At 36.3% G+C, this 26953-nt stretch overlaps 1 protein-coding gene across 1 annotated transcript in view; it reads right to left on the minus strand.

Annotated features, from left to right (window-relative positions):
• Nucleotides 1-265: 265 nt before the first annotated feature.
• TRPS1 (transcriptional repressor GATA binding 1) overlaps nt 266-26953 on the minus strand; it is a 203414-nt gene continuing 176726 nt past the window's right edge. Inside the window, exons 5-6 of the mRNA XM_032222259.1 lie at nt 9046-9168; nt 266-1865 (exon numbers count right to left, since the gene is read on the minus strand). Of these exons, the coding sequence (XP_032078150.1) occupies nt 804-1865; nt 9046-9168 (1185 nt within the window). The 3' untranslated portion in view covers nt 266-803. The remainder of the gene's footprint in view (nt 1866-9045; nt 9169-26953) is intronic.

The raw sequence follows: 26953 nt of genomic DNA on the forward strand, positions 1-26953 counted from the left end.
GGGAAGGAACAGCTGAAAACGAATGCTCCTGGTCTTCAACCTATTGCATAAGCGGTGCTCCTGCTGAGCTAGACCTCAAAAAGATGGAAGGGCTCTGTCATTGGGGATCCAACAACAGCTACCCAACTGGCTTAGCACAAGAGACAACTGGAAAACGAAACAGAATAAAACCATACCAAAAAAAAAAAAAAAGAAAAGAAAAGAAAAAGAAAGGCCTACTACCTTCCAGATTGTAGAAATGCTGTTGCAGGAGGATGTTCTAATAAGGCCAAAAGCGAACCCAAATGGAGAAAAAAAATACTACTAGATTTCTGGGCATCAGTTTATTTAACAAGTCCATTTCACTATACAATGTGCATATGTGTACTGTACACCTGCTTCAGCATTATACATCTTTGCATTCTAGCCAGCTATGTTTCTCGTACAAGAACAAAAGCATTATTTGCCTGGTTAAGTTTTGCAAAGAGACCTTCCCTGATATAGTGTCTTTTGTATAGATTTTTTTCTTTCTTATTTATAATTTTTTTTTTGCAGGATGGGTCCCGAGTGATTGATTCCTTTACCCCTCCCCCATTCCAGCTGCCATCCTTTTTTTTTTTTAATAATTGTCTTTCTTAAGAACTTTTAGTTTGCTCGTATGAAGCAAAAAGGAGGGAAGAAGTAAAGATTGTATATTGGATAAGGCATGCTTGCTATATGAAGTGCTTAAGACATTACAAGCTATTGAATTCCCATCAAGGAAACCTATTTCTGTTTAATTGTGCTAAGTGCTAAGGTTTTTATTTTATTTTATTTATTTTATTTTACTCTTTCGGCTTGCCATTCGTTTCCGCTTGTGCATTGTTCTTATGTAGGCCCCTCTGGATGTGAGTGGTGAAGTCATACTTGTCCGTGCAAAAATATTGGCATATGCTGCATTGAAAAGGTCCACTGTCACCATGGCAACTCATATGCAAGGCATACATCACTTCATCCAGAAAGACAATGCCACAGTGCACACACTTGGTTGAAAGATCATCTTGAGTACTTCGGTCAACTTTCTCGGTTTTAACTACATTCAAGGAACCTTCATTTTTTACATTTGATGCTGTCTTAGCTTTCTCCTTAGAGGCACCATTTGCAGTTGCCCCAGGTCTGGAATGTTTTATCGCCAAATCTAGAGGAATGTCATTGTCAGATCCAACAGCTGAAAAATGAGGAGGCAGATTAAAGGTGGGATAAGGCACATAGTTTTGGCAAGGATTTGGTAGGCCAGGCACATGACTCAAGTAGTGTGGATTCCCAGGAACGGACAGCTTATATTTACTCCAGAATCTCAGCCAATCGGCTTCACTTTGAAACTCATTGTGTACAAACGGAAGCCCGAAAAGTGGGTACTGGTACTTCTCAATAGGGCTCCCAGGTGGTGAATAGTTTAGGTGTTTAGCAGGTCTCATGTATTTCTCTATCGGACTGCCTCTCTCTGAGCTTCCTTTTCCTTCTGATATAGAGGAACTATTGCCTGGGTCTCCAGAACTTTCCTGAGGACTTTTTATCTGAATGTGCAAAGGTTGCATCCTTTTATGAATATCCAGAGATTGGCCGACCAGTATTGACTGAGGAGCTGAATGGCTTTTAGTCAATGAACCCTGGGCTTCATATTTACTTAGGCTGGGAAGCTGGATTTCTCTCTGATGACCTTCTGTTAAATGATCCTCTGACCTCCTATCTAATGGGCTGCCGTTGACTTGTTCCTCGCTGTTCCCTCTCTGTTGTTTGTTTAGCTGCTCAGCCTGAAGTGCCTCTGGGTTAAGGCGTTTTCTTGTCCGTCTCCTAATGATCTGCTCACCGTTGTTCTGCTTAATGATGTTTAAAGGCCTGGGAGTCTGCATATAAAACACAATAACATCATCAATAAAAGAGCAATGCTAAGCAAAGCTTTGCAAAACAGTTCATGCAAATCCCTTGATATACTTAAAGAGTTCAATTCAGGGGAACTGTTTTGAGGAAGGCTTTATTTGGAAGGAAGATGCAAGGGCAGTGAAGCACAGGAAGCTGACTCCCCAATTTTGAATAATTAAAACACGTCACGTGTTGCGTTTTGAATCCCTTGAGTTGGCATCGAAGTGAATGTCATGATCTTCATACAACAACCTTGAAAGTGATAAGGCACCATCAGTGTTGTCCTTAGAATGTAAAACTCACTTTCAGTTCCATGTCAGATTACATCAAGCCTGTATCACAGAAGTCCATTATAAACCATTGTTTCACAGATTGGATGCTTTATGAAACCTTCAAGGTTGTCATGGAAGGAAACGTATATGAAAGAGGAAGGAGAAAGGAGGAAACATATATGGATATCTAGGTAAAGGTAAATGTTTCCTTCGCACATATGTGCTAGTAGTTCCTGACTCTAGGGGATGATGCTCATCTCCATTTCAAAGCTGAAGAGCCAGCACTGTCCAAAGATGTCTCTGTGGTCATGTGGCCGGCATGACTAAATGCCTGTTACCTTCTCACCAAAGGTGACTCCTATTTTTCTACTTGCATTTTTACATGTTTTCGAACTGCTAGGTTGGCAGACATTGGAACAAGTAATGGGAGCTTACATGGCACTAGGGATTCAAACCGCCAAATTGCTGATCTTTTTGATTGACAAGCTCAAAATCTTAGCCTTGAGCCACTTCGTTCCTTATGGACATCTAACTCATTGTCAAATGGTATGGTTTCTTCAATTAGGTATGATTTATGTTTCTTTGTCTTTTATATCTCCTATCATATTTTTATAACCATTTTCATTTATTTATAACCATTTTCAGGCCATGATCAACTCGAAAAGCAATATACAAAGGGATTAACAGTGTGATCAATGAACTCTGTAACAGCTTGAATTAATCAAATATGCTAATATGCAAATAAAACCCACTTTACAGAGCTGTTCTTTTATCTCCCGATCTGCCCCTTTTATTCACCTTTGCCTTCATTAAGTTAATTTCTAAGATAATTAACTTGTGCTCTATCTCTGTTTGCCTGAGCTGTATTCAATTACAATTGCCAATCAAAAAAAAAATCATTATGATTTATATGCAAGATAAGAAATGGTCATCTGTGCAGAGCCCAACATGGAATATATAATTGTGACATTATCAGATTCATTGGCATACACACAAACACACACACACACACACACACACACAGACACACACTTATTCTTTCTTAACTATGATTCTCAAAGTTCCCTTTATCAGGATTTATTGATAAATGAAACAGATTTTCAAGAAGCCTAGTGACTGAACTGTCTTCAAATTAGAATTAATAAATCCCTTTGTACATTACAGCAGCAAATTTCTGATTCTTTTTGTGACAGATGTCAGTAAGACTTCACAGCTGGTTATTTACATAACGTTCTCTTGCATCTCTTATCAATTGGTACAGATATGAAGGAGACCTTTCTGCCCATCTGTGGAATTACATTTGCATAATACACTATGCACTGGGACATTTGAGAAAAAAAGGAAGGTGTTTTGTGTAAATGTACAGACCATTACACTTAAAGATGCACAGTCATAATACTCATCCTGTTCTCATGTTTTTGTTTATCATAGTCTCTGCATGACACACACAGGGGGAGTAACAAATTTCCACATTAGAAAAAAAAAAGATGTCATGATTATTATAACAACTCCAAGGATTTACAGAAAACTATCAACGAACACTCAAGACCCAGTCCTCCAAAAGATTGTCTGGAGCTTAGTAAACAAAGCTATTATTTTGTTGCTATTATAATAGAAAGAATAGCAGAATAACAGAAGGAGGTCTTCTAGTCCAACTGCTGCTCAAGTAGGAAACCCTATACGGTTTTATTGGAAGTTCTATTCCTAATGGGAAGAGGCAAGGATAGAAGGTGAGCTGGAACATTCTGGTTCTCTGCAATGAGACTTCTGCAAATTGGGACGAAGGACCAGATCATCCATGGTTGCACGAGGCTCAACCTTCTAACAGGTAAAGTCAATAGGGAAGCCAGATTCACCTAATAACTGTGTTATTAACAACTGCAGTGTTTCACTTAACAACCGTGGCAAGAAAGGTTGTAAAATGGGACAAAGCTCACTTAACCATTGTTTTGTTTAGCAACAGAAATTTTTGTCTCAATTGTGGTCATAAGCCAAAGACTACCTGTATTGCTTCTGTGAACACTCAGAAGTGACCGAAAGAATGAAGCTCAAGTACGTGTGCAACAGAAACTTTTGTCTGATAAAACTATCTTAGTTAGAGGTTGATCTGGGCTCTCTGTTTAAGTAATATACTGAGGCCATGATGAAGAAAATATGTCAAGGCCAATAGTCTCTAAACAGATGAGTTGGGCACTGAGACCTCCATTCACAGCGCTTGGAAGGGGTCTCTTCCACTTTCTCCTGGGGTATGGATAATCATTCCGCAACACATTAATGAGAAGGGTGGTTGATTATCATCAATTGCCAGAAGTTAAAATCTTCCAGAAGTGGAATTACAAGAATAAGAAAATATGCACTCAATGAAATGTCTCCCAAAAGAGCAAAATAAATGGGAAGGGAAATGGCAGGGTGGATAACACCACTTCATATCAAAATGTGAAAAATCTCCGAAGAAAAATAACCCTGAAAATTCAGGCATGTCTCTTATTTCCTCTTTCCCAATCCCTGGTTGGTTCTATCTATCTATCTATCTATCTATCTATCTATCTATCTATCTATCTATCTATCTATCTATCTATCTATCTATCTATCTATCTATCTATCTAACCCTGGGAACAATGAATGAATGACTGAATCTTGGACAGATTTAATGTAGTTATTTTGGTTTAAAGTACTCAACCTACAGAAAGAAAGTCTGAACAATCCTACCCTTGTCTCTCCAGTGACATCATGACATTCTCACCTTGCCCCTGGGATCTTCAGTAACCTCAGGAACTCCCTCCCCAGCAGAAACACATTGGGCTAAGAATGGTTTGACCAACATCAATTGTTACAGAAGTCAACACCCAGGGCAGCACATTGACAGCCCAGAGACATAGTAAACACATGCTCCTTAGGGAAAGTATTGTTTCTTTGATTCTCTCTAGGCAAGATGAGGTGGCAAAGTGGTAACATTCATATTAACATTCAAGTCTGAAATCCATGAATGTGAATAAAGGATGCTTCCAAGGTTTGCAAAGTTTGTTTCCGTTTCTATAGCAGGGATTTGCTGTTCTCATTTTTCCCTGGCACCCCAGTCAGGACTCCATAATCAGGTCCAAAACCTGCCTACGCACATCACAGAAGAGATTTGGCAGGGAATCAGAAAGGCTCAGAAAGGATGGGATGACCCATTGCATTAGGCAAAATAGAAAAATGGATGGTAGCAGTTGAACCGATTATTGTGTTGTTGTTTTTTTGAAAGTAAGCTCTACCCCTATTTGCTGTTGTTGTTCAGTTGCTAAGTCGTGTTGCAACCCCATGAACCACCCCCCACCTTGTCCTCAACTGTCTCCCAGAGTCCTTGTCCCTATTTAAAAGTAAAGGTAAAGGTTCCCCTTGCTAGTCGTTTCTAGGGGGCGGTGCTCATCTCTGTTTTAAAGCCAAGAAGCCAGTGCTGTCTGAAGACATCTCCGTGGTCATGTGACTGGTGTGACTAAACGCCAAAGGTGCACGGAACGCTGTCACCTTTCCACCAAAGGTGGTTCCTATTTTTTCTACTTGCATTTTCACATGCTTTCGAAGTGCTAGGTTGGCAGAAGCTGGGACAAGTAACAGGAGCTCAATCCATTACGTGGCGCTAGGGATTCAAACTGCTGAACTGCCGACCTTTCTGATCAACAAGCTCAGCATCTTAGCCACTGCATCCCTGTTTACTAGGTTATAAATTCATTGACTGGATCAGTGGTGGGTTACGGATCCCGTTTCAACCAATACGCTTACACCTGCGATGCTCCAGCTGCTCAGCAGAGTGTTGAGCAGACGTCGTACGCTCCGTGCACGTGTGCGGAAGCCCCGATCGGCTCAAATACAGGTGAGGGCAGGCAGGCAGGTGGGCCCTCCGGAGCACTGTACCGGAATGGTATCTGGTGCTCACAGCAGGCACCGGTATGTCCTCACCGAGGCATACCGGTCATATCCCACCACTGGACTGGTTATACATTCTTGATACTTTTTAAATGAAGAAACCTCTAGTGTTTACATTTAATTAGATTGACATTTTTTTTCCTATTGCTAACTCTGTAACAAACTTAATGTTTAGCAACACTTTTGCCCTTTGCTCAAACTCATTAAACATTAGTGTGCCTCAGGTAGAAACTTAGTAGCTTCTTTCAAGACTAGTATTTAAAATCGTTTTACCTTAGCTCTGTAGTCATAAAAATAAATGTAGCTCCAACTTACTATAAATTAACATTAATAATTGATTTCTTTTCAAACCAGCTTTTAAAAATCCCTCGATGCCATCCATAGCAAACGGCAAGGATGCCAAAATAATGACACATGAGTGATGATGTCATCACACAAATAAATGACTCCGGAGCCATGACATTTGTCATAAGTATGTAAATCACAGTGTTTGGGTGATAATGTTGTCATATGTTTCTCTTGCCTCCTCCAACAGGGGCCCATGCCAAAGAAAATTATTCTAGGAGTTATTAGTAATTCTATATTTTTTACCACAGCAAAAAAAAAAGAAAGAAAAAAGAAAAACCTTGTGCAAAACTTAAAAGCATTTGAAAAAGTAACCTTCAATTGACAAGTAAAACTTTGTTGCACTAAGTTAACCATCTTTACATGTTGCAGGTCCCATCTATTAGGGAAATACATATAGCGGGACCAAGAAAAGGGGATTTTTAAATGGAAGCCCCCTCCCTCTGGAATATTATTCCCTGGAGATAAGATTGATCCCCACCTTATTACTTTTCCAGAAGACCTGAAGTTATGGTTCTATCTGCAGGCCACTTGAAGACTTGTGGACTTCAGCTCCCAGAATTCCTCAGCCAGCATAGCTGGCTTAGCTACTTGAAGACTTGTGGACTTCAGCTCCCAGAATAACTGGCTGGGGAATTCTGGGAGGTGAAGTCCACAAGTCTTCAAGTAACCAAGTTTGGAGACTACTGTCCTAAGCTGATTCAGAGACAATCAAGGTTGGTTGTTGCCAATATAGGGGAAGTGGGATGGGATGGCTTTTATGATTCTGATTTTTTTAAAGCTGTCTGGAGTCACTGTGTGTGAGTTGAGCAGCCATATAAATTTGTTTAATGAATGAAACTTTCTGGCCCAGTACAAACAAAGAAACAAACAAAAAATTATTTATGATAAATCAAAACATAAACGAGCTTTGTGCTCTTATCTTTGTTTTATTTGGCTCTTTTTTTCTCTTTACATGTTACAGTCCAACCCATTTGAGGTTAATTAGATATAATTTTCCATTTTAGCTAATGTATGACATAGTATCACAACTGAAATAAGCCAAGACCTTTTAAAAATAAATGAAAGGAACCTTCATGAAGTGTGAAAACTAGTAAAAAACTGAATGTTGATCCATAGATTACTTTAGTCCAGTTTTTCCCCCTCAGTTGCTAAGGTTGAGAAACACTAGTTTAAGCCAGCTAATAGCTGAAGATTCCTATGAATTCAACCATATCCTTTACCCAAGAATCAGATCAATTTAAATCAGAAAAAGAAAACTTCCTGAAGCTTTTCCTGCCTTTCTGATTTTAAGCCAGAGCTCAGATCCATTAACATAATGATGATAATGATGGCATAATGATGCCATCAGCGGCAACCAAACTCAAGACTGGCTGAAATAAGTGGAAGCTCAGCAGAGACTGTCTAAATTTGCAGAGCGGTTTCATGAAAATAAACTTAGCGCTAAGAGGGAAGGAACTCTTGCAAAGTCTTGGTACTATGTAGATGTTTAATCAGAAAGGAGGCACTGATATACACCGAAAAATATACCCCCTTTTAGAATATCACACTTTATATAATTCATGTTCATCTTGAAGGTAGCTAATTTATATAGTTAAACCCCCAGGCTAATACACTGGTTTAGAAAAGCATGGGAAAAACCTGGTTAGTATAATGTTATATCTTCTTCTCTTGGAGATCACTTGGGAGATTTGATTGATTAATTAATTACCTTCAAGTTAGCAACCATATAGATAAATTCTATCCATAATGATCTGGAATTATCTTTATAACTTGGGTGATCTTTCTGGGAGTATCCTGGGGTTATATACTTTTGGCATACACTCTCGGGGTCCTTCACTCAACCAGGGAAGCCACAAACACTCCCCCGCCCATAGGATAAGGAGCTCAGCAAGACTTGGGGGTATTCTGGGAATAGAGGGAGAAAATAATTAGCCCTCAATTCATGCATATTTGTGTTTCCTTATAGGATTCCTTTCAATTTAGAGACATAAGGAGTTGTCTTGAATTAGAGTTAGAATATTCATCCTTTTAAGCTTAGTACTTTCTATGTGACTGGTTGGCTGCTTCTAGATTTCCAAATCAACCTGGAGATTCTAGGAACTGAATGTTCTGAATGGAGATTCTCAGTCATCCAGGTAATGGTTGTCCCAAAGGTGCTTTTTCAAGAGGCAACTGGACTTTCTGGTTTTTCTTTGAAGACGTTTCGCTTCTTATCCAAGACAATTGAAAAAACTTCTTGGATAAGAACTGAAATGTCTTCAAAGAATAACCAGAAAGTCCAGTTTCCTCTTGAAAAAGGACCTTTGGGATTAGGAACTGAACTTGTCATATGCTTCAACCAGAAATAAATCTTGAAATGTTCTTTTTCGATATAATTCTGTGTACTTCTTGTGTGAAAGAAGGAAATAGCTCCATCTTTATTCTTTGTTTTGTCTCCAAGTAAATAAATGCCTCATTGGGCATCTCCAACTCTGATTCCCCTCTCTATGGCATATCAGCATCTTCCATAATGAATCACATCTGATTCTGGAGTGACCACACTGAAGAAAATGTGCAGTTAGGAAATTAACCACAGCTGCCCAACTTCAGCTGAGTTGCTGAAAACCTTCCCAATATAAAACAAGCAAGTTCTTCCTACCGAATGAAGCTTCTGGTAGAGACCACACGCATTGCAGACATATCCTCCATTTGCGTTCTTTCGCCAGAGTGAGGTCTTTGTGGTCAGGCAATTGGCACAAAAAACACCCGAGCCTCTACGTCTCTAAAATTGGGGACAGAAAAAAAGAAAGGAAAAAAAAAGATGTCAAAGGTTAGTCACATGATCTGTAAATATGATAAATGTACACAACAGTTTTCTATTTAGCTTGATAGTGTAAAATTACACTATACTGCACATAATGCTGATTTTTCACGACAATTTACCCTGCACCAATGGATCAAGTGTGCCAAACACAAATAGTTTTGTTTTCCTCCGAAGTTTTAACTTGGTAAAATACTGAATTTGTGCCTTTTAATGAACAGATTTGATGCCTTGAATTTTAAGATTTTTTTTTTTAGAGTTGCTCTTACATATTTCTACCCCCTGGATTTTGAGTTATTCTAATGGTGTGATCATTAACAACACACTTAAACATAAATAGAAACTCTTTCCAATTAATTTCAGTTTGCATGTAGCCTTATTTCGGTTCTTAGAAAGTCTTTCTAGCTCCTTAACAAGATGCAAAATGTTAAATTAAAGGCTAATGTAATTATAAAAATCACATATGCTGCTTTTTATTTTCTAAAGCCCACTGAAAGCATGGCTGAAATTCAGTACTATGAAGGTGTACATAAAACTCTACTTTGGTGATAAAACCACATGATTTTGTCTCATCAGCAGATGGTGTAAAAGCACATTTTTAGGAATGCAAAATGAACATAAATGAGGGTGTGATTGAATTCTACAGCCTTCTTAATCCTGCAACTGAGAAAGATCTGTTAGATTTCTTCTATCGTACAAAGATATCATTCAATGTAGTGAAGAGAGTTTCACAGAAGAAGAACACGGCAAAAGAAAGCATTAGAGGCTGATTTTATAGACATAACTTAATAATTATGACGTGGCTATTTCTCCCTCTTTTAAGGAAAGCAAAACTTTTCAAGTTTCTTTTTTTAAATATCAACATTTATTAAGAGTTCTTCATTTTGCACAACTGTGGAAGGGCGAACCATTTTAGCAAAAGAGCTTAAATGGATTTTGTCCTAAATTAAAAAATTACTAACCTTGTAAATCAAAATTTCAAGGTTTCCTCAATTTTAAGCAATTCGTTTAATTTTACTCCATACTGTAGGGAAGGAATGCTGGTGCCAAGAAAGTACAATGGTTATAATTGTACTCTGATACATTTCAAATGGAAAGCTTTTTGCAGACATAATTTTGGCTTGGAGCATGGAACACTTTCTTGGCATAGAAAGGGCATTTGATTCATCGGGTGTTTCGCAATGTATCACTAAAAAGACCTGGTGATCAGCCAGTTCCCCATAGGGTAATTTTTCCATCCAGATGTAAGCGCTATCAGAGGCCCTCGTCAGCTAAACTAATTATGATCTTGCATTTGCTGATGGCTGCTTGCTTCTAATGTTTAGCTTCCCCATTAATCCACTATACGGCAAAAACATAGGAAATACTCAGAATTGTGGGGCTGGTAACTTACACGGCTATAAAATTTTAACACAAGTGCAATATTTTAGGAAGGTTGGGGAAACATTTTCAGTAAGAACTGAATCAGACCAACAATTGCCCTTTTAAACCACAAATATAGTTTCATTAGTGTAGCGAGTTGGGTTTCTTTACATAAAATCAAGAACGCCAAAGGAATAATCAGTTCTTCCGTCTCTGCCACTAAGCTCAATACCACTTAATCAAAACTATAATTATATCTCACTCTTTCACCTAAATCTCAAGTGCAACTGGACGTGATCTGTATAGAAGACTCTTAAGTAGCTTTGCATTTATGTTTAAAATGGTCAGTTTGTTTGTTTAAATACATAAAACGCACTCCCTGAACCACAATAATATAGTATGCAGCTAACCTAATAGTCTTATGCCAGTCAGTGAGTTTGCCTAACAAGTATCTAAAGCCCTTTAAAAAAAAAACCTCTGTAGGCTAGTTTATCCACAAAAAAGCTCAGCCGATTGCCAAAATACTTTCTTTGGAGATCAATAAACTTTTAGTTAAATGAGATTACAGCTATGCATGCAACGAGATCTAATGGAAACTCTTTTGCATGGCCATCTTTTGAATCTGCTTGCAAAACATATCGGTCTGTTCAAAATGTTCTTAGAAATGGTATCTACAAGCAGAGGCACGCTGAACAGGGTGTATACCAAGTGTGAGTTTTTCCATGCTTGACAAGTTTGATGGGTGATGGTTATTTGGCAGATATTTTTTTAAGAGACCAGATAATTGTTTTTAACAAACATGTACTCATCTGGAGTTGATAATTTACAGTTTTCTACTATATGATGTGCACACATACTTGTAACAAAGGGATAGGGCATTAATTATGTAATTGTGGCCACCCCATTAATTTTTTGAAAACTCATCGCTGTCTTCTCAGACATTTCCATGATTATACTGAATTAATATCTCATTGCAGCATTTAGCTGAATTTTAGTCTTGATTATAAAGAAAGGAAGCATGAATATCTATTGTTTTGGATATACGTACTTATGCTTTTTTTAAAAAAAAAAGATGTAAAATTTAAAGAAAGAATTAAATCCGGAGAAGGTGCATTTATTTTGTACAATAAGCATGGGACTAGGATCTAACTTAATTGGATCAATGAATGAATGAATATCAGATTTATGCTTTGGAAATATATACACTGGAAATGTTAAATTCAGCTTTTTGGTAGAACTGACATCTGCTATAACCTATATCCAAGTCATCATAATATATACTTTCTCTGTAACTGTAAGTAATCTTACTTGATTATTTGAAAGATTATGTAAAAATAGTCAGACATGGAAATTATTATGCATTTTTTTGTCTGCTAAAAGAATGGAAATAATCTCCAAAGCTGGAGTGGGGAGGGGGGAATCTGGCCATACATTTCTTCTTGCTACACAGAGGATGGATTGTTGTGGAACTCTTTATATTAACCCAGTTATGAATACAGAAATGATGTAATATTAATAAAGGATAAGTGGATGCTATTTATTAATTTTTGAAATTACTTGTTGGAAAGCAAGATAAATCAGAAAGCACATTGTCCGTGTAGAAATGTTAACTATTTTTGAGATGGTTTGTTGTATGTCAAATGGCTATTTTGTATAATATACACCACAAAAACTGATCAAGCTGAAGAATAATATTCTAATTTTGAATGATTATAAGTTACAAGTGCTCACTTGTGATGTGGTGACAAGTGCAAATACATTTAATCTATAACGTGGTTTTCCTAAATGGAGGTTGTTCAGATATGTGGAATATCAATTCCCAGAATTTCCAGGCTATGCCATCAAATTTTTGGGTTGGGAATTCTAAAAATACACCGGGAGGGCACTTGGTTAAAGAAGGCTGTTATGCTTGCCTTGGTTATATCATGCATTAAGTCATCTTAGGTCCAAATACTCTTTACTGCTCGATTGTTTGCATCAGCTGTCAGCATTCAATTAGCCAAAGCCAACGGCTTTGTAAATAGATACCAAAACCTCTTTAATGCAAAAAAGAAAAGAAACCCAAAACTCTATGTTTGCTGAAATTTTGGAGGATATGGGCAGTGAAATGGTTCAGTGCTTAAGATGCTGGGCTTGTCGGCTCAAAAGACAAGTTTGAGACCCAAGTGTCGCAAACAAGGTAATCATGTAAAATATATAATTAATCATAGTTTACATGTCTATGTACAATTCATTTGATGTTACTCTCTTTTGTTCAAGGTAACCCTAAGCTCATGTCCTAGATCAGATTAAACAGCTATTTGAAAAATTGCTAGAGTGAAGTATGTTATAGAAGACAGTCCAATCCAATTCATGTTTAGAAATATTTAAACAAAAACCTGTATTAAAGAAGTGAAGAATTGGAACTTTGGCTTTCCAGACTGATCAGGTGCAAAAGTCATCCAATTGTACATTTTTACCACATTTATGATTTCCAGAGCTGAAGCTGTAGCTATAAATCAGCACAAGAAAGCATGGAACACATTATGGGCTAGCTATAGATTTTAGGATTGTTTGACATGAATGTGCCACATGGTGCTACTGCTGTTGTCTGGTTTTGTTCTTTCAGCTTAAACCATACATAAGACTATGCTGAGTTTGTTGCATCCTTTTCTACATAGTTTCTTCATGACAACAAAAGGAAGAAGGTTATGGAACTCAGCAGCAAATATCTTGATGGAATTGAATCTTTGGAGATGTGCATGATAATTCTGATTCTTGATGCATTAACATCATCAGTTGACACACACTTCTTCTAATGTGTGTTCTTTTTCCTTTGTTCCTGAGTGTTCACCAATAAACGTATTAATTCCAGCCAAGAGTTTATTTAACACATTTGCTTTCCAGTCCTCCTTGAACGTTATTTCTACTTTCAAACACAAATTTCAGAAAATACAATTTCTCCTTTTGGAAACACACATACAGGGTAGGTATTAATTTTGTGGGCACACAGCATGGACTGGCAACATGATAAAGGGCTCCTTATAAGCTTGAGAAACACAGTTAAAAGTCATTCCTAGCCATTCTCAACAAACTGCAAATTTGTTGAACTGGGTCCTGCTGTATATCATGGGAAATCTGTGTTCGGTTTCATGCAAAAATCATATTTTATCCTAGCCATAACAAAATCTCCAACAACAGTTCTTAACATCATGGAAGCAAGGACTCACTGAGCACCAATGGCAGGAATTGGATTTTCTTCAATGCCACTTGCTTTAATTGGAGTTATCCGTGCAAATTTCCTGTACAGACTTGGAAAAATAACCCCAAAGGATCAATAATTGAAACTATACTTCTGCTAAGTCAATCTTTAATTATGTGAATCCTTGTATCAAATACATTATAATAACAGCATGAAGGGACAACTACAGTTAATGGTCTCTCAATATTTTCCATTTTAGTTCCTAGGTTGGGTGTTTAATATATTAGTTGTTTCAAATCACACTGGGTTGAAATTTGGCATACAAATTGGTTAGCGCAGATGTGAAGATTTTTTTAAAAAAAAATTCTTTAAATCGTTTCAGCTGTTTATAATTTGAAAGAAGGCCAAATATAATTTTTTTTTTAAAAAAAGAAACAAAATTTCCCAGGTTTGTGAATAATTCTTGCCTTTCATAAGCTGAACCACAGCAGCTTAGTTTCCAGGGAAATGCCAACAGAAAGTTTCCTGCTCCATTAATTTTAAGGGAAAATAAAGCTTAGTGAAAATAGGGAGGGGAAAACATTTAATCTTGAAGTATATAACCCGAATGATACCTCCTCAAGGAACTTTTTAAAAAAAAGCAAATTAAGAAACGTACTAGAACCATGAGTATAAGTAACTGTTTTAACCGGAGGTATTATTTACTAATATTTTTTGAAAATATCTTGTTTTTAACCCATACTGGCTCTGTGATCATCAGCCAATTTCAGCCAAAGAATGTTTGTGGGTACTAAAAGCAGGGAGATGTTGAAAGATGACATTCATTTTCAGCATGTACCTATCATATATTTAACCAACATATGTATAGGAAGCAGATGTCAACATTCTGTTAAAATTGCAGAGAGCTAATTCACATATTTCTTAGCTTTTATTCTGTAGATATTTAAAATTCAGAATGGTCCCTTCACATATGCAGCATCTGAAGGCAGGACAAGAAGCATTTCCCCCCTTTTTTCCCTTTCAAATTCATTCATAAATATACATTCTTATAGGTGCTGTTAACATTTATCTGTTAACCATTAATGTTTATAGTTATCTTCATACCAATATATAAAATACACTTTGGGTCACTTTCTTGCCACCCCATGTCCCCATCTTATTCTGCCAACAACTTTGCTCCTTCAATCTTCCCAACCTCCCTTCTCTGTCTTCTTCTTTCCTCCTCTTCTTCCTCTTTTCTTTTTCCCCTCTCTTTCCTCCACTCCTCCTCTCTTCTCCTCCTTCTTACCCTCTCTCCTACTCCTACTTTCCCTCCCTTATTTCCTCTGCTTCACCCTTTCTTCCTTTCCCTCTTCATTCTCCCTCCTTTCATTTTTGCCCTTGCTTGTTATTTTCTCTGATTGGTTCTCGGGATGGTTTAGGACTGTTCATCCTAAAGCAACACATGACTGAGATATGGCAGCCTTGAGAAAACGTTTTTACTCACAAACCCGCATTAGGAAGACATTGAATGAATATCTCCATAAAACAGGTCTAGGCGAAGCAACATTAGCATGAATATAGCAACTCACTCTGAATTATTAAATCCTCCTTATTGTATTACAAGCAAAGGGCTATGCCTGCACACACATGTCTGATATTGTTTTACCTGAATTTCAAACAGTAAATAATTATTCACAGCAGAAACCCATCTTGAATAATGCAAAAAAAATGATGTTCAAATAATATAATGGAAATTAGTAGTGTGTAAAATGAATTTGAAATATCTTGTCAAGACTCAAACAGTTGTTTTCCATTAAAATGAACTGTTTCAACCATTTTGGAAGTATTTCAAATTCAGAACAGAACTGTTTACAGCTCAAACAATTGAAACCGTTGTCTGAAGCTATTGTTTTAAGCTCGATAGGGGATATTTTGAATTCAAGAGAGCCAAATTCAAACAGCTTTTACAACCTTCTAAGAAATATAAAGGAACACTAGTGTATCTCTAGTGATCGGTTTTACTGTCACAGAGAAGAAGGAATGGGTTCTAATTTTGAAAACTTTTCTTAATAAAATTTGCTTCTGCTGTCTACAAAATGAAAGTAAGTGCTTGTGTTTTGGAGTATTGGCATTCTTGTAAATATGGGATTTCCCCCAGCTTCTTCAGATTAGGAGAAAAAAAATGGTGCAGAAAACACTGTCCTCCCTTTGAAATAACTTTACTTACCATCCAAAACACACGTACGCATTGTTAATGAAACATCTAATATTAATAAAAGGAATGTGTGTGTGTGTGTGTGTGTGTGTGTGTATAATGTATACATACATATACACACACATATATATATATATATATATATATATATATATATATATATATATATATATATATATATATATATATATATATATATATATACATATATGCATACATACATACATACGTACGTACGTACGTACGTACGTACGTATATGTATTCTGGTCTTGTTGTATTCGGGTCTTTTCCCGTGTAAAAATACAAGACCCAAATACCACAAGACCAGCATACCTACACCCATGAAAATCTACGAAAACACACACAAAACACAGACACACACACACCACTATTTTATGAAAAGCTAATTAAAAAAGTGTGAATAACATGGATATTGAAATACAAAGGAGAATTCAGAAAAAGATGTGCAACATTTCCTACAAACTTAAAAAAAAAAAGATAAAACAGAAATACAAATTAAGGCTGGACTAGAGTGAAGACTGAGCAAACTGGATGGCTTCTGATACCAGTTTTTAAAAAAAAGCAAAAATGAAGATGGTGATGATATTGAAGTAGCACAATAATGCTGACCAGATGGGGAAGCAGGAGATGGGATTCCATAGATAAATGAATCTGTTAGCTCTTTCTAGATTTAAGGATGATGCAGGGATGAATGTGGAATGACATCAGACTTGAGAATTTCCTCCCTCCCTAACCTTCCTTTGAGCAATTTCCTTAAACTGGATCCTTGATATTATCTCCTGATTTTTTTTTATTTGCTTCTTAACCAGAATTAATCATGTCAAGTAACATTTCCTTACATATCCCAAAGTTTACTTTAACGGCATTTGTCCAGAATGGGTTCATTTCAAAGAAATGAAAACTGAATGTGATAGTTACTGGGAATTACAAGTTATTTTGTATGAGGATAAAAGACTGAGATCTTTTCTCCCCCATGAAATATTAGATTGATAAGATTCCTATTGATGAAGTTGTTTAAACTGAGTAAGTACCATGCTACCATGTGCAAGCAACCAGATCCATATGTGAAGGATTCAGTTTACTGCTTTATTGTTCAAGCCTACACACAGGAATCTTCTCAGATTAATGGTTTGCAGATGGGTTAAACTAGATAAGGCTCAATAGTATTCAAGGGATTGGACTTTGCCTTATGGCTATGTATAGACTCTAAACTAATCCCCCACTTGACTCCTCTTTCAGGCTCTGCCAGTTATTCTCCAACACATGCAACATGTTTCCTTAGAAGCTAACAAACTCTATTCTATTCAATGGGAAATAGTCTCAAATACCCATTGAAGGGCTACTAGAATTTTTCTATTACTTTACTATAGCATGCTGAGAATTGTTTTTTTTTGGGGGGGGGAGTTGTAAACAGGATATTGTGTTTGAACCAATTGATGTAGAAAGTTTAATTTTAAAAAATCAGATTTTTCTAACTATGTTGTAACCATTCAGAAACTTCAGAAATGGATTAACAATGTAATGTGCTGTAATATAAGGTATGATATTTAGCAGCTCATTTACATTCCCTTATTCATGTGGATAAGAAAAAGTACAATGTATTTTGCAAGAAACTATTGCTATGACTCATACTTGAAAAAAACATACTTGTGTACACAAATGTCCTAGCTCTATATTTTAAAACAATAACAAAAAAATGAATATTTGGATTAGAAAGAAGGGAATATATTCAAATACATTTGCTTTAGATCCAAGAAATAATCAAGGTACAAATAATTCATAATTAGGTAAAAAATAAGAGACATTTCTGACATTGATCAGAGTTGATCTTGGTACATGCAATTCTAAATGGCATGTTGACGTTAGAAAAAATAGGGCAGACTACTGCTAGTTAGGAATTCAGCAATCTGGATATGTCATTTTTCTTTCCACAAAAGGACACAAATCATTCAATCAACTCTCAGTCAGAATGAAACTTTCAGTGCAGGGGTGGTACTCTGCTGGTTTGGACCGCTTTACTCAAACTGGTAACGGAACCCAGCTCTATGCCGTCCCATTTAGGCACTTTTTTTTAGCCATAGTGCATGCGCAGACAGGGTCACATTTGTGAACCGGTAGGGATGGTAAGTGAATACCACTCTTGCTTCAGTGGGTTATCCTTGTTTAAATTTGATTTTTCTACCTGTATATATATTGTGTTTGCATGAAATTAGAAAGCAATCTAGCTATTCATCCAGTCTTCTGTTTTTACCACTTCATACCTCTTACACATGGACAGTGTTCCAGGGAAAGAAAATAGTTACTTTAAGGAGTTTGCAAACAGATGCTACATGTTCACCTCCTATGCCTCCTTTTTGCCTTGAAATCTAAAACCCCTGCACAGCTGTAGTGCCGCAAAACCTTAAGGTTATGCAAGTGCAGGAAAAAAAATAATTAATCCTATTTGTAGGTTGTTCAAGCAGAATGACCAGTACAGTGATAAAAAGAAAAAAAAGGAAAAGATGGCCGAACAGTGAGGCAACCTATACAATAACATTAAAAGTACTGCACCATGGTCTCCCACCATATCTTAGCCCAGCATTTTGGAAAAGAGACAGATATTTAAGTTTTGGTCAGAAAGACAATAGTGGGAAGCTAATCAGATGTCTGGGATGCTCTTCCAGAGGACACAAGCTATGACAAAAAAGGCACATCTCCCTGGTCCAATCAGAGAACGTTTAACCAACCCCAAAGCATTAAGCTTGTTATTTATATTAATGATATTATACTATGTCTATACGCTGGTTTCTCTTCAGATCGTATAAATCTTTCACCTTTACTATGTGTAATTTTCTTTCTATCTCTCTCGTGTGTGTACATACACACACATTAATCACATACTCATATTTAGATATAAAATAAGAAAAAATATATACATATGCAACATAAAGTCTCTAAAATTTTCTTAGCATGAATATTACTAAGATGTTCCAGGTTTTTTTTTACAGGTGAGAATCCATATTTCTCTTTTCTCTGTTGAAAGATTGAAGGCTTTTGAGTTATACTATCAGTATTTTAAGATATATAGTGCCACTAACACTTTGTGTTGTAAAGATGACCTTTGCTTTTGCTATGAAGTATTTCAAAATCTGGGAGTACTTTTCATTCTCTTCTGGGTAATAGCTAAGAAATATGAGACACATCTGCAGCTGTGCAAAGCCTGGACTGAAGGAGGGGATGCAGGTATCTTGAAGAGTCTGACATGTCTGGTTATGGTTATAGTCCAAATGAAAACAGCCTGTCAATTTATGGAAGCTACTTTCCAATCCAATGAGATAATGTAAAATGTAACTATAATGAATAGATATGTATTATACTATACTATACTATACTATACTATACTATACTATACTATACTATACTATACTATACTATACTATACTATACTATACTATACTATACTATAATACTATTGTCAATAACATCATTGGTTCCTATTGCAAACCAAACCAAACCAAACCAAACCAAACCAAACCAAACCAAACCAAACCAAACCAAACCAAACCAAACCAAACCAAACCATCTTTCTTTTCTTTAAGATACATTTTGGTTCTTCTCTCACAAGATAAGGCAGGTAGGAACCTAGAACTATTGATGATGACCATTGAGGCTGTTTCTTTGTTTTGCTTGGCTTTATCTTTTAATACCCTGCTTTCCCAAAAATAAGACCTCCCCAGATAATAAGCCAAATTGGGCTTTTGAGTGCATGCGCTAAAATAAGCCCTCTCCCCAAAATATTGCAACACAGCAGCAGCCATGAGGTGACCACGCTTGTCGCCTCCTGCACCTCAAAATAATAAGACCTCCCTGAAAATAAGACCAAGTGCTTATTTCGGGGGGGGGGGGTTTCAAAAGAAAATATATGTCTTATTTTCGAGGAAACATGGCATATATTTTAATAAATGCTGAAAAGCAAAATAGACGGCCTTGGCAGCATCTTTGCTTTCATCCTTATTTGCAGGAACTCCTATGGATTCAATAGAGGGCCCACAGAATTTCTCAGAAAATAAAAATGAATGACAGCTGCTGAATTCTTGGTAAATAATTTATTTATCACTTATCCAGATTACCTTTCCAAATTTAAGTATATCTTTTCCCCCCTCCTAAACAAGATAAATTTAAGTTTGGAGAGCTAATCTGGATGGCACAAGGAATATATTGAATGCCTTCACCAGTTTTTGTGACTGACAATACAGCCCACCCACAGGTGCCATTTAAATAAGAATACTGATAGTATATTCTGTTTCAAATGTATTCTTATTTCTGAGTTTTGCTTCAGGTAAAAATTCAAGCTACAACTGTGAGAAAGTGGTTGTCTATTTTTTTAAAAGATGTTAATACATATTGTCTAGGGACAAATTTGATGGAGATTTGATGGAGATGGGCTCTTTATATTTATTTAAATATATTTATTTATTTACCTCAGACGTTGTAGTTTCAGTTCCTGGACGAAGATCATACATTGTGAAATGTGACATTAAACTACTGCATGTGATTTTATTTCACTGAAGTTTATATTTGTTTTATGTTTTTTAATTATGCTGAGGATGCTTTACATGACATCTTCAATAATTTCAAATATTTTGTACTATTTTGACATTTTCAGTTCATTGTGCAATAATCCATTAATTCCCCTGTGAACACCTAAATTCATCATTCTGATCTAGAATAAGCACTATATTGTTATATCAAAAAATGAAAATGTTTGTAGCAACTTCTTCAATAAGCAGGAAAATACTACCATTGGTTCTATTGCTCATGTGAATATTTGAGCTATTAACAATATACCAAATTCTAATATAAAGTAAACTTTTTTCAAGGTTTCCATGGTTTTCAAACATATAATAATTCTTAAAAATAATTTCTACTCTTTAAAAGGTTTGAGACATAAACAAATTTTGCATGAAATTACAGTCTACTTTTCATGTATTTTCACAGAATAACTAATCCTATGGTTTCCACGTTGCATTGTTTATTTTCTGTTACTTCTTTAGTCAGTGATTGAAAAAATGGGTGAACTCTGTAGGGGTGAAAATGCTCAATTGATAATGACAGGAACTGGCAATATTATACAAAATTGTTAACATTTCACAAATCCTATTTTCCCCCTTTTATTTAAGCCAAAAAGGAGGGGGATAGGGAGTGAAGTTCAGTTTTTCCCAGTTTGGACTCATCCAATTTTGGGCCACACTGAATTTTAAATAAACTATTATTTAATCAAATGCAGGCAACATTAGTTTCACTCCTGCTGACAACTTCAATTAGAATATTTTTACTTTGGACTTAAAAAAAAAGGCTCGTGATCTTTATATTGCTCTAGCTTCTGCAGAACATCTGGTTGCAATTTTTATATATTCAGCCATCAAACTCCTATCTCCATGAAACAGTTTATTCAAGATTTGTTTTAATTATCCAGCACTGCAAACTGCATCTGGCTTTCTACAAGAAAGTGAGGAGAATATTTCAATTCAGGCAAGCATTACTTTTACTGGATCAACAGGGTTGATAGATGATATAAAAAGAAAGCTGCTGGACAAATGGAATCATAAAAAGAAACAGTTCTTCACCATGTTCAGGAAAAAATACTATTTTGTATGTATTTTATTCTTTTTATTATACTCTGTATAGGTAAGTATAGGTATAGGTTGCCATCCTATACTTTTTCTCCTTTTTGGTGGCCCAATTTATAAGTTCATTTGTTAATATTCTCATAGGTTCAGCATGAGCTACGATCTGAAAGTAAGATTCACTGACATAATTGGGCTTTAACTTCTAAAATTTAGGCTGTCTGATTTAACCATCACAATTATGTTTTGAGCAAATCCTGACTTAGAAACTAAAACTGTATTTTTTGTAATGTTTGTAATGGCTTCCTGTACTGTGGTGGAGAAGGCAGCTTTTAATGAAAGGTACACCAAAATAGATTGGTCTGTTTCTTGTAAATATTGATATAGATGGTTTAATGGAGGTACAGACTGGAGAGTCAATATTTGTTCCTATTTTTTGATTGGCCTAATTAACCAACTGATGATGCAGGAGAATCAGTGCGGTGTATATTATTAGGCTTTCCTTCTAGGGAAATAAAGGGAGCATGTTCTTCTTTTATCAGAACGCTATTCAAGAAAAAATTACTTTTACATACGCTCAAAACATTGGGTGGGAAAGAGAAGCATGATACATAATTCTAAGTATGTTTTTTAAAAAAAGGATTTTAAAACTTAGATTTGAAACTTGAGTCATCACATGGCTTCCCCCCGTATTATTGAAATCTGAAGTAAACCATGCTAGTTAGTAATTCTAGGTGTTGTAAATCCAAAAATATTGGGAGATGCTTGATTTGGGAAGGCTGGTCTAAAATGATCTTAGGTTCCTTTTCGCACAAAAGCTGCAGACCCCAAACTGTATCCACTCTAAATAAATATATAGATCTGTGATGGCAAACCTATGGTATGCGTGCCAGAAGTGGCACACAAAGCCATCTCTCTGGGCATGCAAACCATTACCCATTGCTTTTCCAGGTTCCGACACACCAGCCGGCTAGTGTTCAAGTGTGCGGAAGTGCCGTAAACTGGAAGAGCAGCCACCAAGTGCACATGCCGGGCAGCTGCTCTTCCAGGTTCCGGCACGTGCATGCGCACTGGCCACCTGGTCTTCCAGTTTCTAGCATGCAGACCAGCTAGCTAATGTGCATGCACATGCTGGACACTGGAAGATAATTTTTGGTGTGTGCATGCATACTGGGCGGCTGCTCTTCCAGTTTCCAGCACACACATGTGTGCTCACTTGCACTCCCGTTTTGGCACTCGGTGCCAAAAAGATTTGCCAACAGTGATATAGGTTGTCCTACAGAGTACGGTGGTTCAACATTTAAGACACTGGGTTTGTTGGCTGCAAAGCCAGCTGCTCAGGTTTGAGATCCGAAGTCCTAAGCCCAGCTCCCATCCTTGTCCCAACTTAGCAGTTTGAAAGCATGCAAATGCAAGTAGATAAATAGGTACCACTTTGGAGGAAAGATAACAGTCCTCTGTGATGTCAAACTGGTCACATGACCATGGAAATGTCTTCAGACAACGCTGTCTCAATGGCCTTGAAATGGAGATGACACTGCTTCCTATAGTTGGCAATGACAGCAGAGTAAAATCCCCCCTGACTCCTTTACCTTTACTTACTATGTAGATCAAATGAATAAATGAACAATGATTCATTTATATATGCATATACATGCACAAAAATATATACACACATATGAGTATCAACTTGGGATATTTAATGGAACTATCAGTCAAGCTCTTTTTTTGACTATATATACTATAGCGTCTTAGGGACAATTATAATTTTGGCAAAGGTAGCATTCTTCACTATTATCACAAAAAGATAATTTCTGTAGTAGAATGGGTACAGAATAGAGTAAGCATACAAACATTCCTTATTCTTTTACAAGTGTCCATCTCATAATGTAATGTGGAAACTTACAACTATTTTCCTAATGAGGTAACTTATTTTGGAATTCACTAAATGAAAATACCAGAAAAAAACCCTCTTGCTGTAAAGTCTATTCTTACTATTTTTGTTTTCCAAGCAACCAGCATTTATCATTCAAAGTCATATGTTTCAAAATCTTTAGGTATCTCCCTCTTTTCAGCTTTTCCTAAAGAGTCAGCTTGGTTTACAAACAATTGGTGAAAAGATACTATATCGCTCCAAAAATAGATAAATTTCCTAACCTAGCAGGGAGGATGAACACATTTGAATATTTTGAAAAAATGAAATGTTCTGGACATCATCACAAAATGCTACATTGATGGATAACCATTATCTTATTCAAAACTGGTGGTACCAAAATGTGAAACCTACTGCTGGTAATATTGTTGTCATTATATTTTGTCAATTCAACAGATTGTCTAAGTTTGATTGGTGGGATATAGGGTGATAGAGCATTGAAACAAAAATGAGAGAGAACAGCATATTTCAATATAATTAGTGAAGTAACATATCACTTAATATATTGATCAATATATTAAGTACTAGTCCAGTATATGTTGGCAATTAATTTTATATTCATGGTAGCTAAGTGTACTTGGAAACTTTAATTATTACGAGTGCTTTATTAGGTTAACAATGATGTATTTGGGTGAACATTCTTTTTCTATATTACTTTCTATATCCAATAAATTAATATATTATATTCTTAATTATCCTGTGTAAGCCTGATAGATTTCAATGAAATTATTATATCACATTATTCATTTTCCCATGATTTATTATTAATGTTGTCATACCCTTACTAATTATCTCCAGATGTAGTGCAGAATAATATATTATTGTAAGAAATTTAAGACTTCCTTTTTTGCAAGAACTTTTACTGTTACAAAAAGAACTTTGTCTTTCCTATCTATATGAAATCAAGCATAACTGATGGTCATTCCTTCATATAAACTACTGAAATTCCAGTTACCCAATTTCTCAAAAAGATAATGCAATCTGGCTAAGACATTTCCTTTTAAAACTGCCAATCTTCCAAGATATTGGTAAATGTACCCAGTTTTAAAGGACTCCTAATTCATCGGCGAACAAAGAATAGTTCAAAAATCATCCCAATATCTTATATTAAAACTATCCCAAACTAATTTTAGCCCAATTTACTATTGCATCAGATGAATTTTATTAAAATACTAAAGCAATAGCCAGAAATGCCAAAATCCTACCATATAATTTTGTGCAAAGATATGTAAAATAAAAAAAAACGCTCAATGAAGGAAGCTGTGATATTGTGGGATTGGAAAAATATCGAGTCCAGGTTGGTGCAAACCTTTACAGCACAAAAGTCAGGAAATGAGAACTTTTTCATAACATATTTCAACATTTTTTCCAAAAAATTACATGCATATTAAGCGGGGCAACCTATTTTCCACTAATAGTTAATATGTGTTGTCTTTGCATGCAATCTTTTTTCACATGTTTCTTCTAGCATTAGAGTTCAAATATTGGACAATTAAGGCTTGTTGCTTAGGAATCTTTAGCTAGATGTACTTATTGTTATCTCAGTAAAGTAATACATATACACACCCTTGCTTTTAAGCTCTTAAATCAATGATTCATTATAACTGTCAAAATTATCATCCACATTTTTATATGCCATTTAATGTTGAATCAATTGTCTAATTGACAGCTATTTAATTGCCTAATTCTTTCTGCATGCAAGTGTCCTCCCTTTATAGTGTTAGTGAAAAAAATCTTCCTAAAAGAAACTGTCCACATTTATTTTAATATGGTTCCAAGCACTCCTCTACTTTTCTAAGCATATTTTTATCTTCCTAAACAAAGCAGGGCAACCTATTTTCCACTAGTGATTAATATGCTTTGTCTCTCCTCTCCCCAGTCATCAAACATCTGAAAGAGAAGATTTGTTTATGCATTTCTTTTCTTCTTTTTATTTTTGGGGAGAGGGAGTCCAAGCTATTTCCTTCTTTCCAGTTTCCTCATAAACAAGGAAACACGTTTTCTTTTAAAAAACAGAACTTAATGCTTTCATTTCAGCATCTTGCAGGGTGACACTGAAATGCTTTTAAAGAAAGAAAAAAAATACAACCCAGTAGCTGATCTTAGCAGGTGATTGGTGGTACCAATGTTTTTATTTTTCCTTTTACAAATGGGTATAAGCTCCAGTTACCAAGGCTCACCTTTCTAACTTCCCAGAGTATTTATGGGTGGTATTTCTTTCATTTGTCTACAAAGCAAGAAAAAGAGAAGGAGGAGGAAAAAGTGAGCGATAACCACACAGCAGAGTTGGAAGGAACCATGGAGACCTTCTAGTCAAACCTCTGCTCAACTAGGAGATCTTATACCATTCTGGACCAGCAGCTGTCTAATCTCTTCTTAAAAACTTCCAGTGATGGAACATCCACAATTTCTGAAGGCAAGTTGTTCCATTGATTAATTGTTCCCACTGTCAGGAAATTTCTCCTTATTTCTAAGGTTGGATATTTCTTGATAAGTTTCCATCTGTTACTTTTTGTCCTGTCAGGTGCTTTGAAGAACAGATTGACCTCCTCTGCTGTATGGCATCCGCTCATATATTGGAACATTGCTATCATGTTACTCCTAGTCTTTCTCTTCATTAGACTAGACAAGGGGTCGGCAAACTTAAACACTCAAAGAGGCATTTGGACCCGTTTCCCACAGGAAAGAAAACACTGGGAGCCACAAAGGTCCTAACCGGAGGCCTCCTGTTCAATTCTGGAGTTGACCGGAAGTTCAGTTCCTCCACCACAGAATCTTCTCCTAGCGTGGCGTACTTTTTCCTCTACCTGTCATAAACGAGTTGTCAATTGTGGAGACAACTGGAAAACCCTCCCCTTGGCATAGAGTCTTGTCCTGGCACACTGTGCTTCTTCCCCCTCCCTACTGCAATCTCCTCTCAAAATTGTGCCCCTGACCGGTGACCGAGCCACAGCAGAGGGAGGAAAGAGAAAAGAGCCACATGCGGCTCCAGAGCCGCAGTTTGCTGACCCCTGGGCTAGACAGACCAAATTGCTACAATGGTTCTTTATATGTTTTAGTCTCCACTCCCCTAATCATTTTTGTTGCTTCTCTCTGCACTTTGAGCATCAACATTTTGTTTTGTACCATGGTGACTGAAACTGGTTGCAATATTCCAGATGTGGTTTTATCAAAGTGTGATGTGATAACTGTGGGATGTAGCGGTCTAGATTGTCTCTATAATTCACTCTAGAGATACCACTATTTGTGTAATAAGATACTTTCTGCTTGGAAGATATGAGATTTATTTATGTTGAGTGACTTTGAATACCTTATATTCACCACAGTAAAACCTCCAAGATTAATAGAGAAGAATCTTTCTCTTTCCTCTCACTCTCTTGTCCATTCCCTTTAACTGTTTTCCCTTGTATTAGTTTTACTGTAATTTCTTTTTGTGTCATTGTTG

The sequence above is a fragment of the Thamnophis elegans genome, chromosome 8 (assembly GCF_009769535.1).
Source record: "Thamnophis elegans isolate rThaEle1 chromosome 8, rThaEle1.pri, whole genome shotgun sequence".
Taxonomy (NCBI): Eukaryota; Metazoa; Chordata; class Lepidosauria; order Squamata; family Colubridae; genus Thamnophis; species Thamnophis elegans.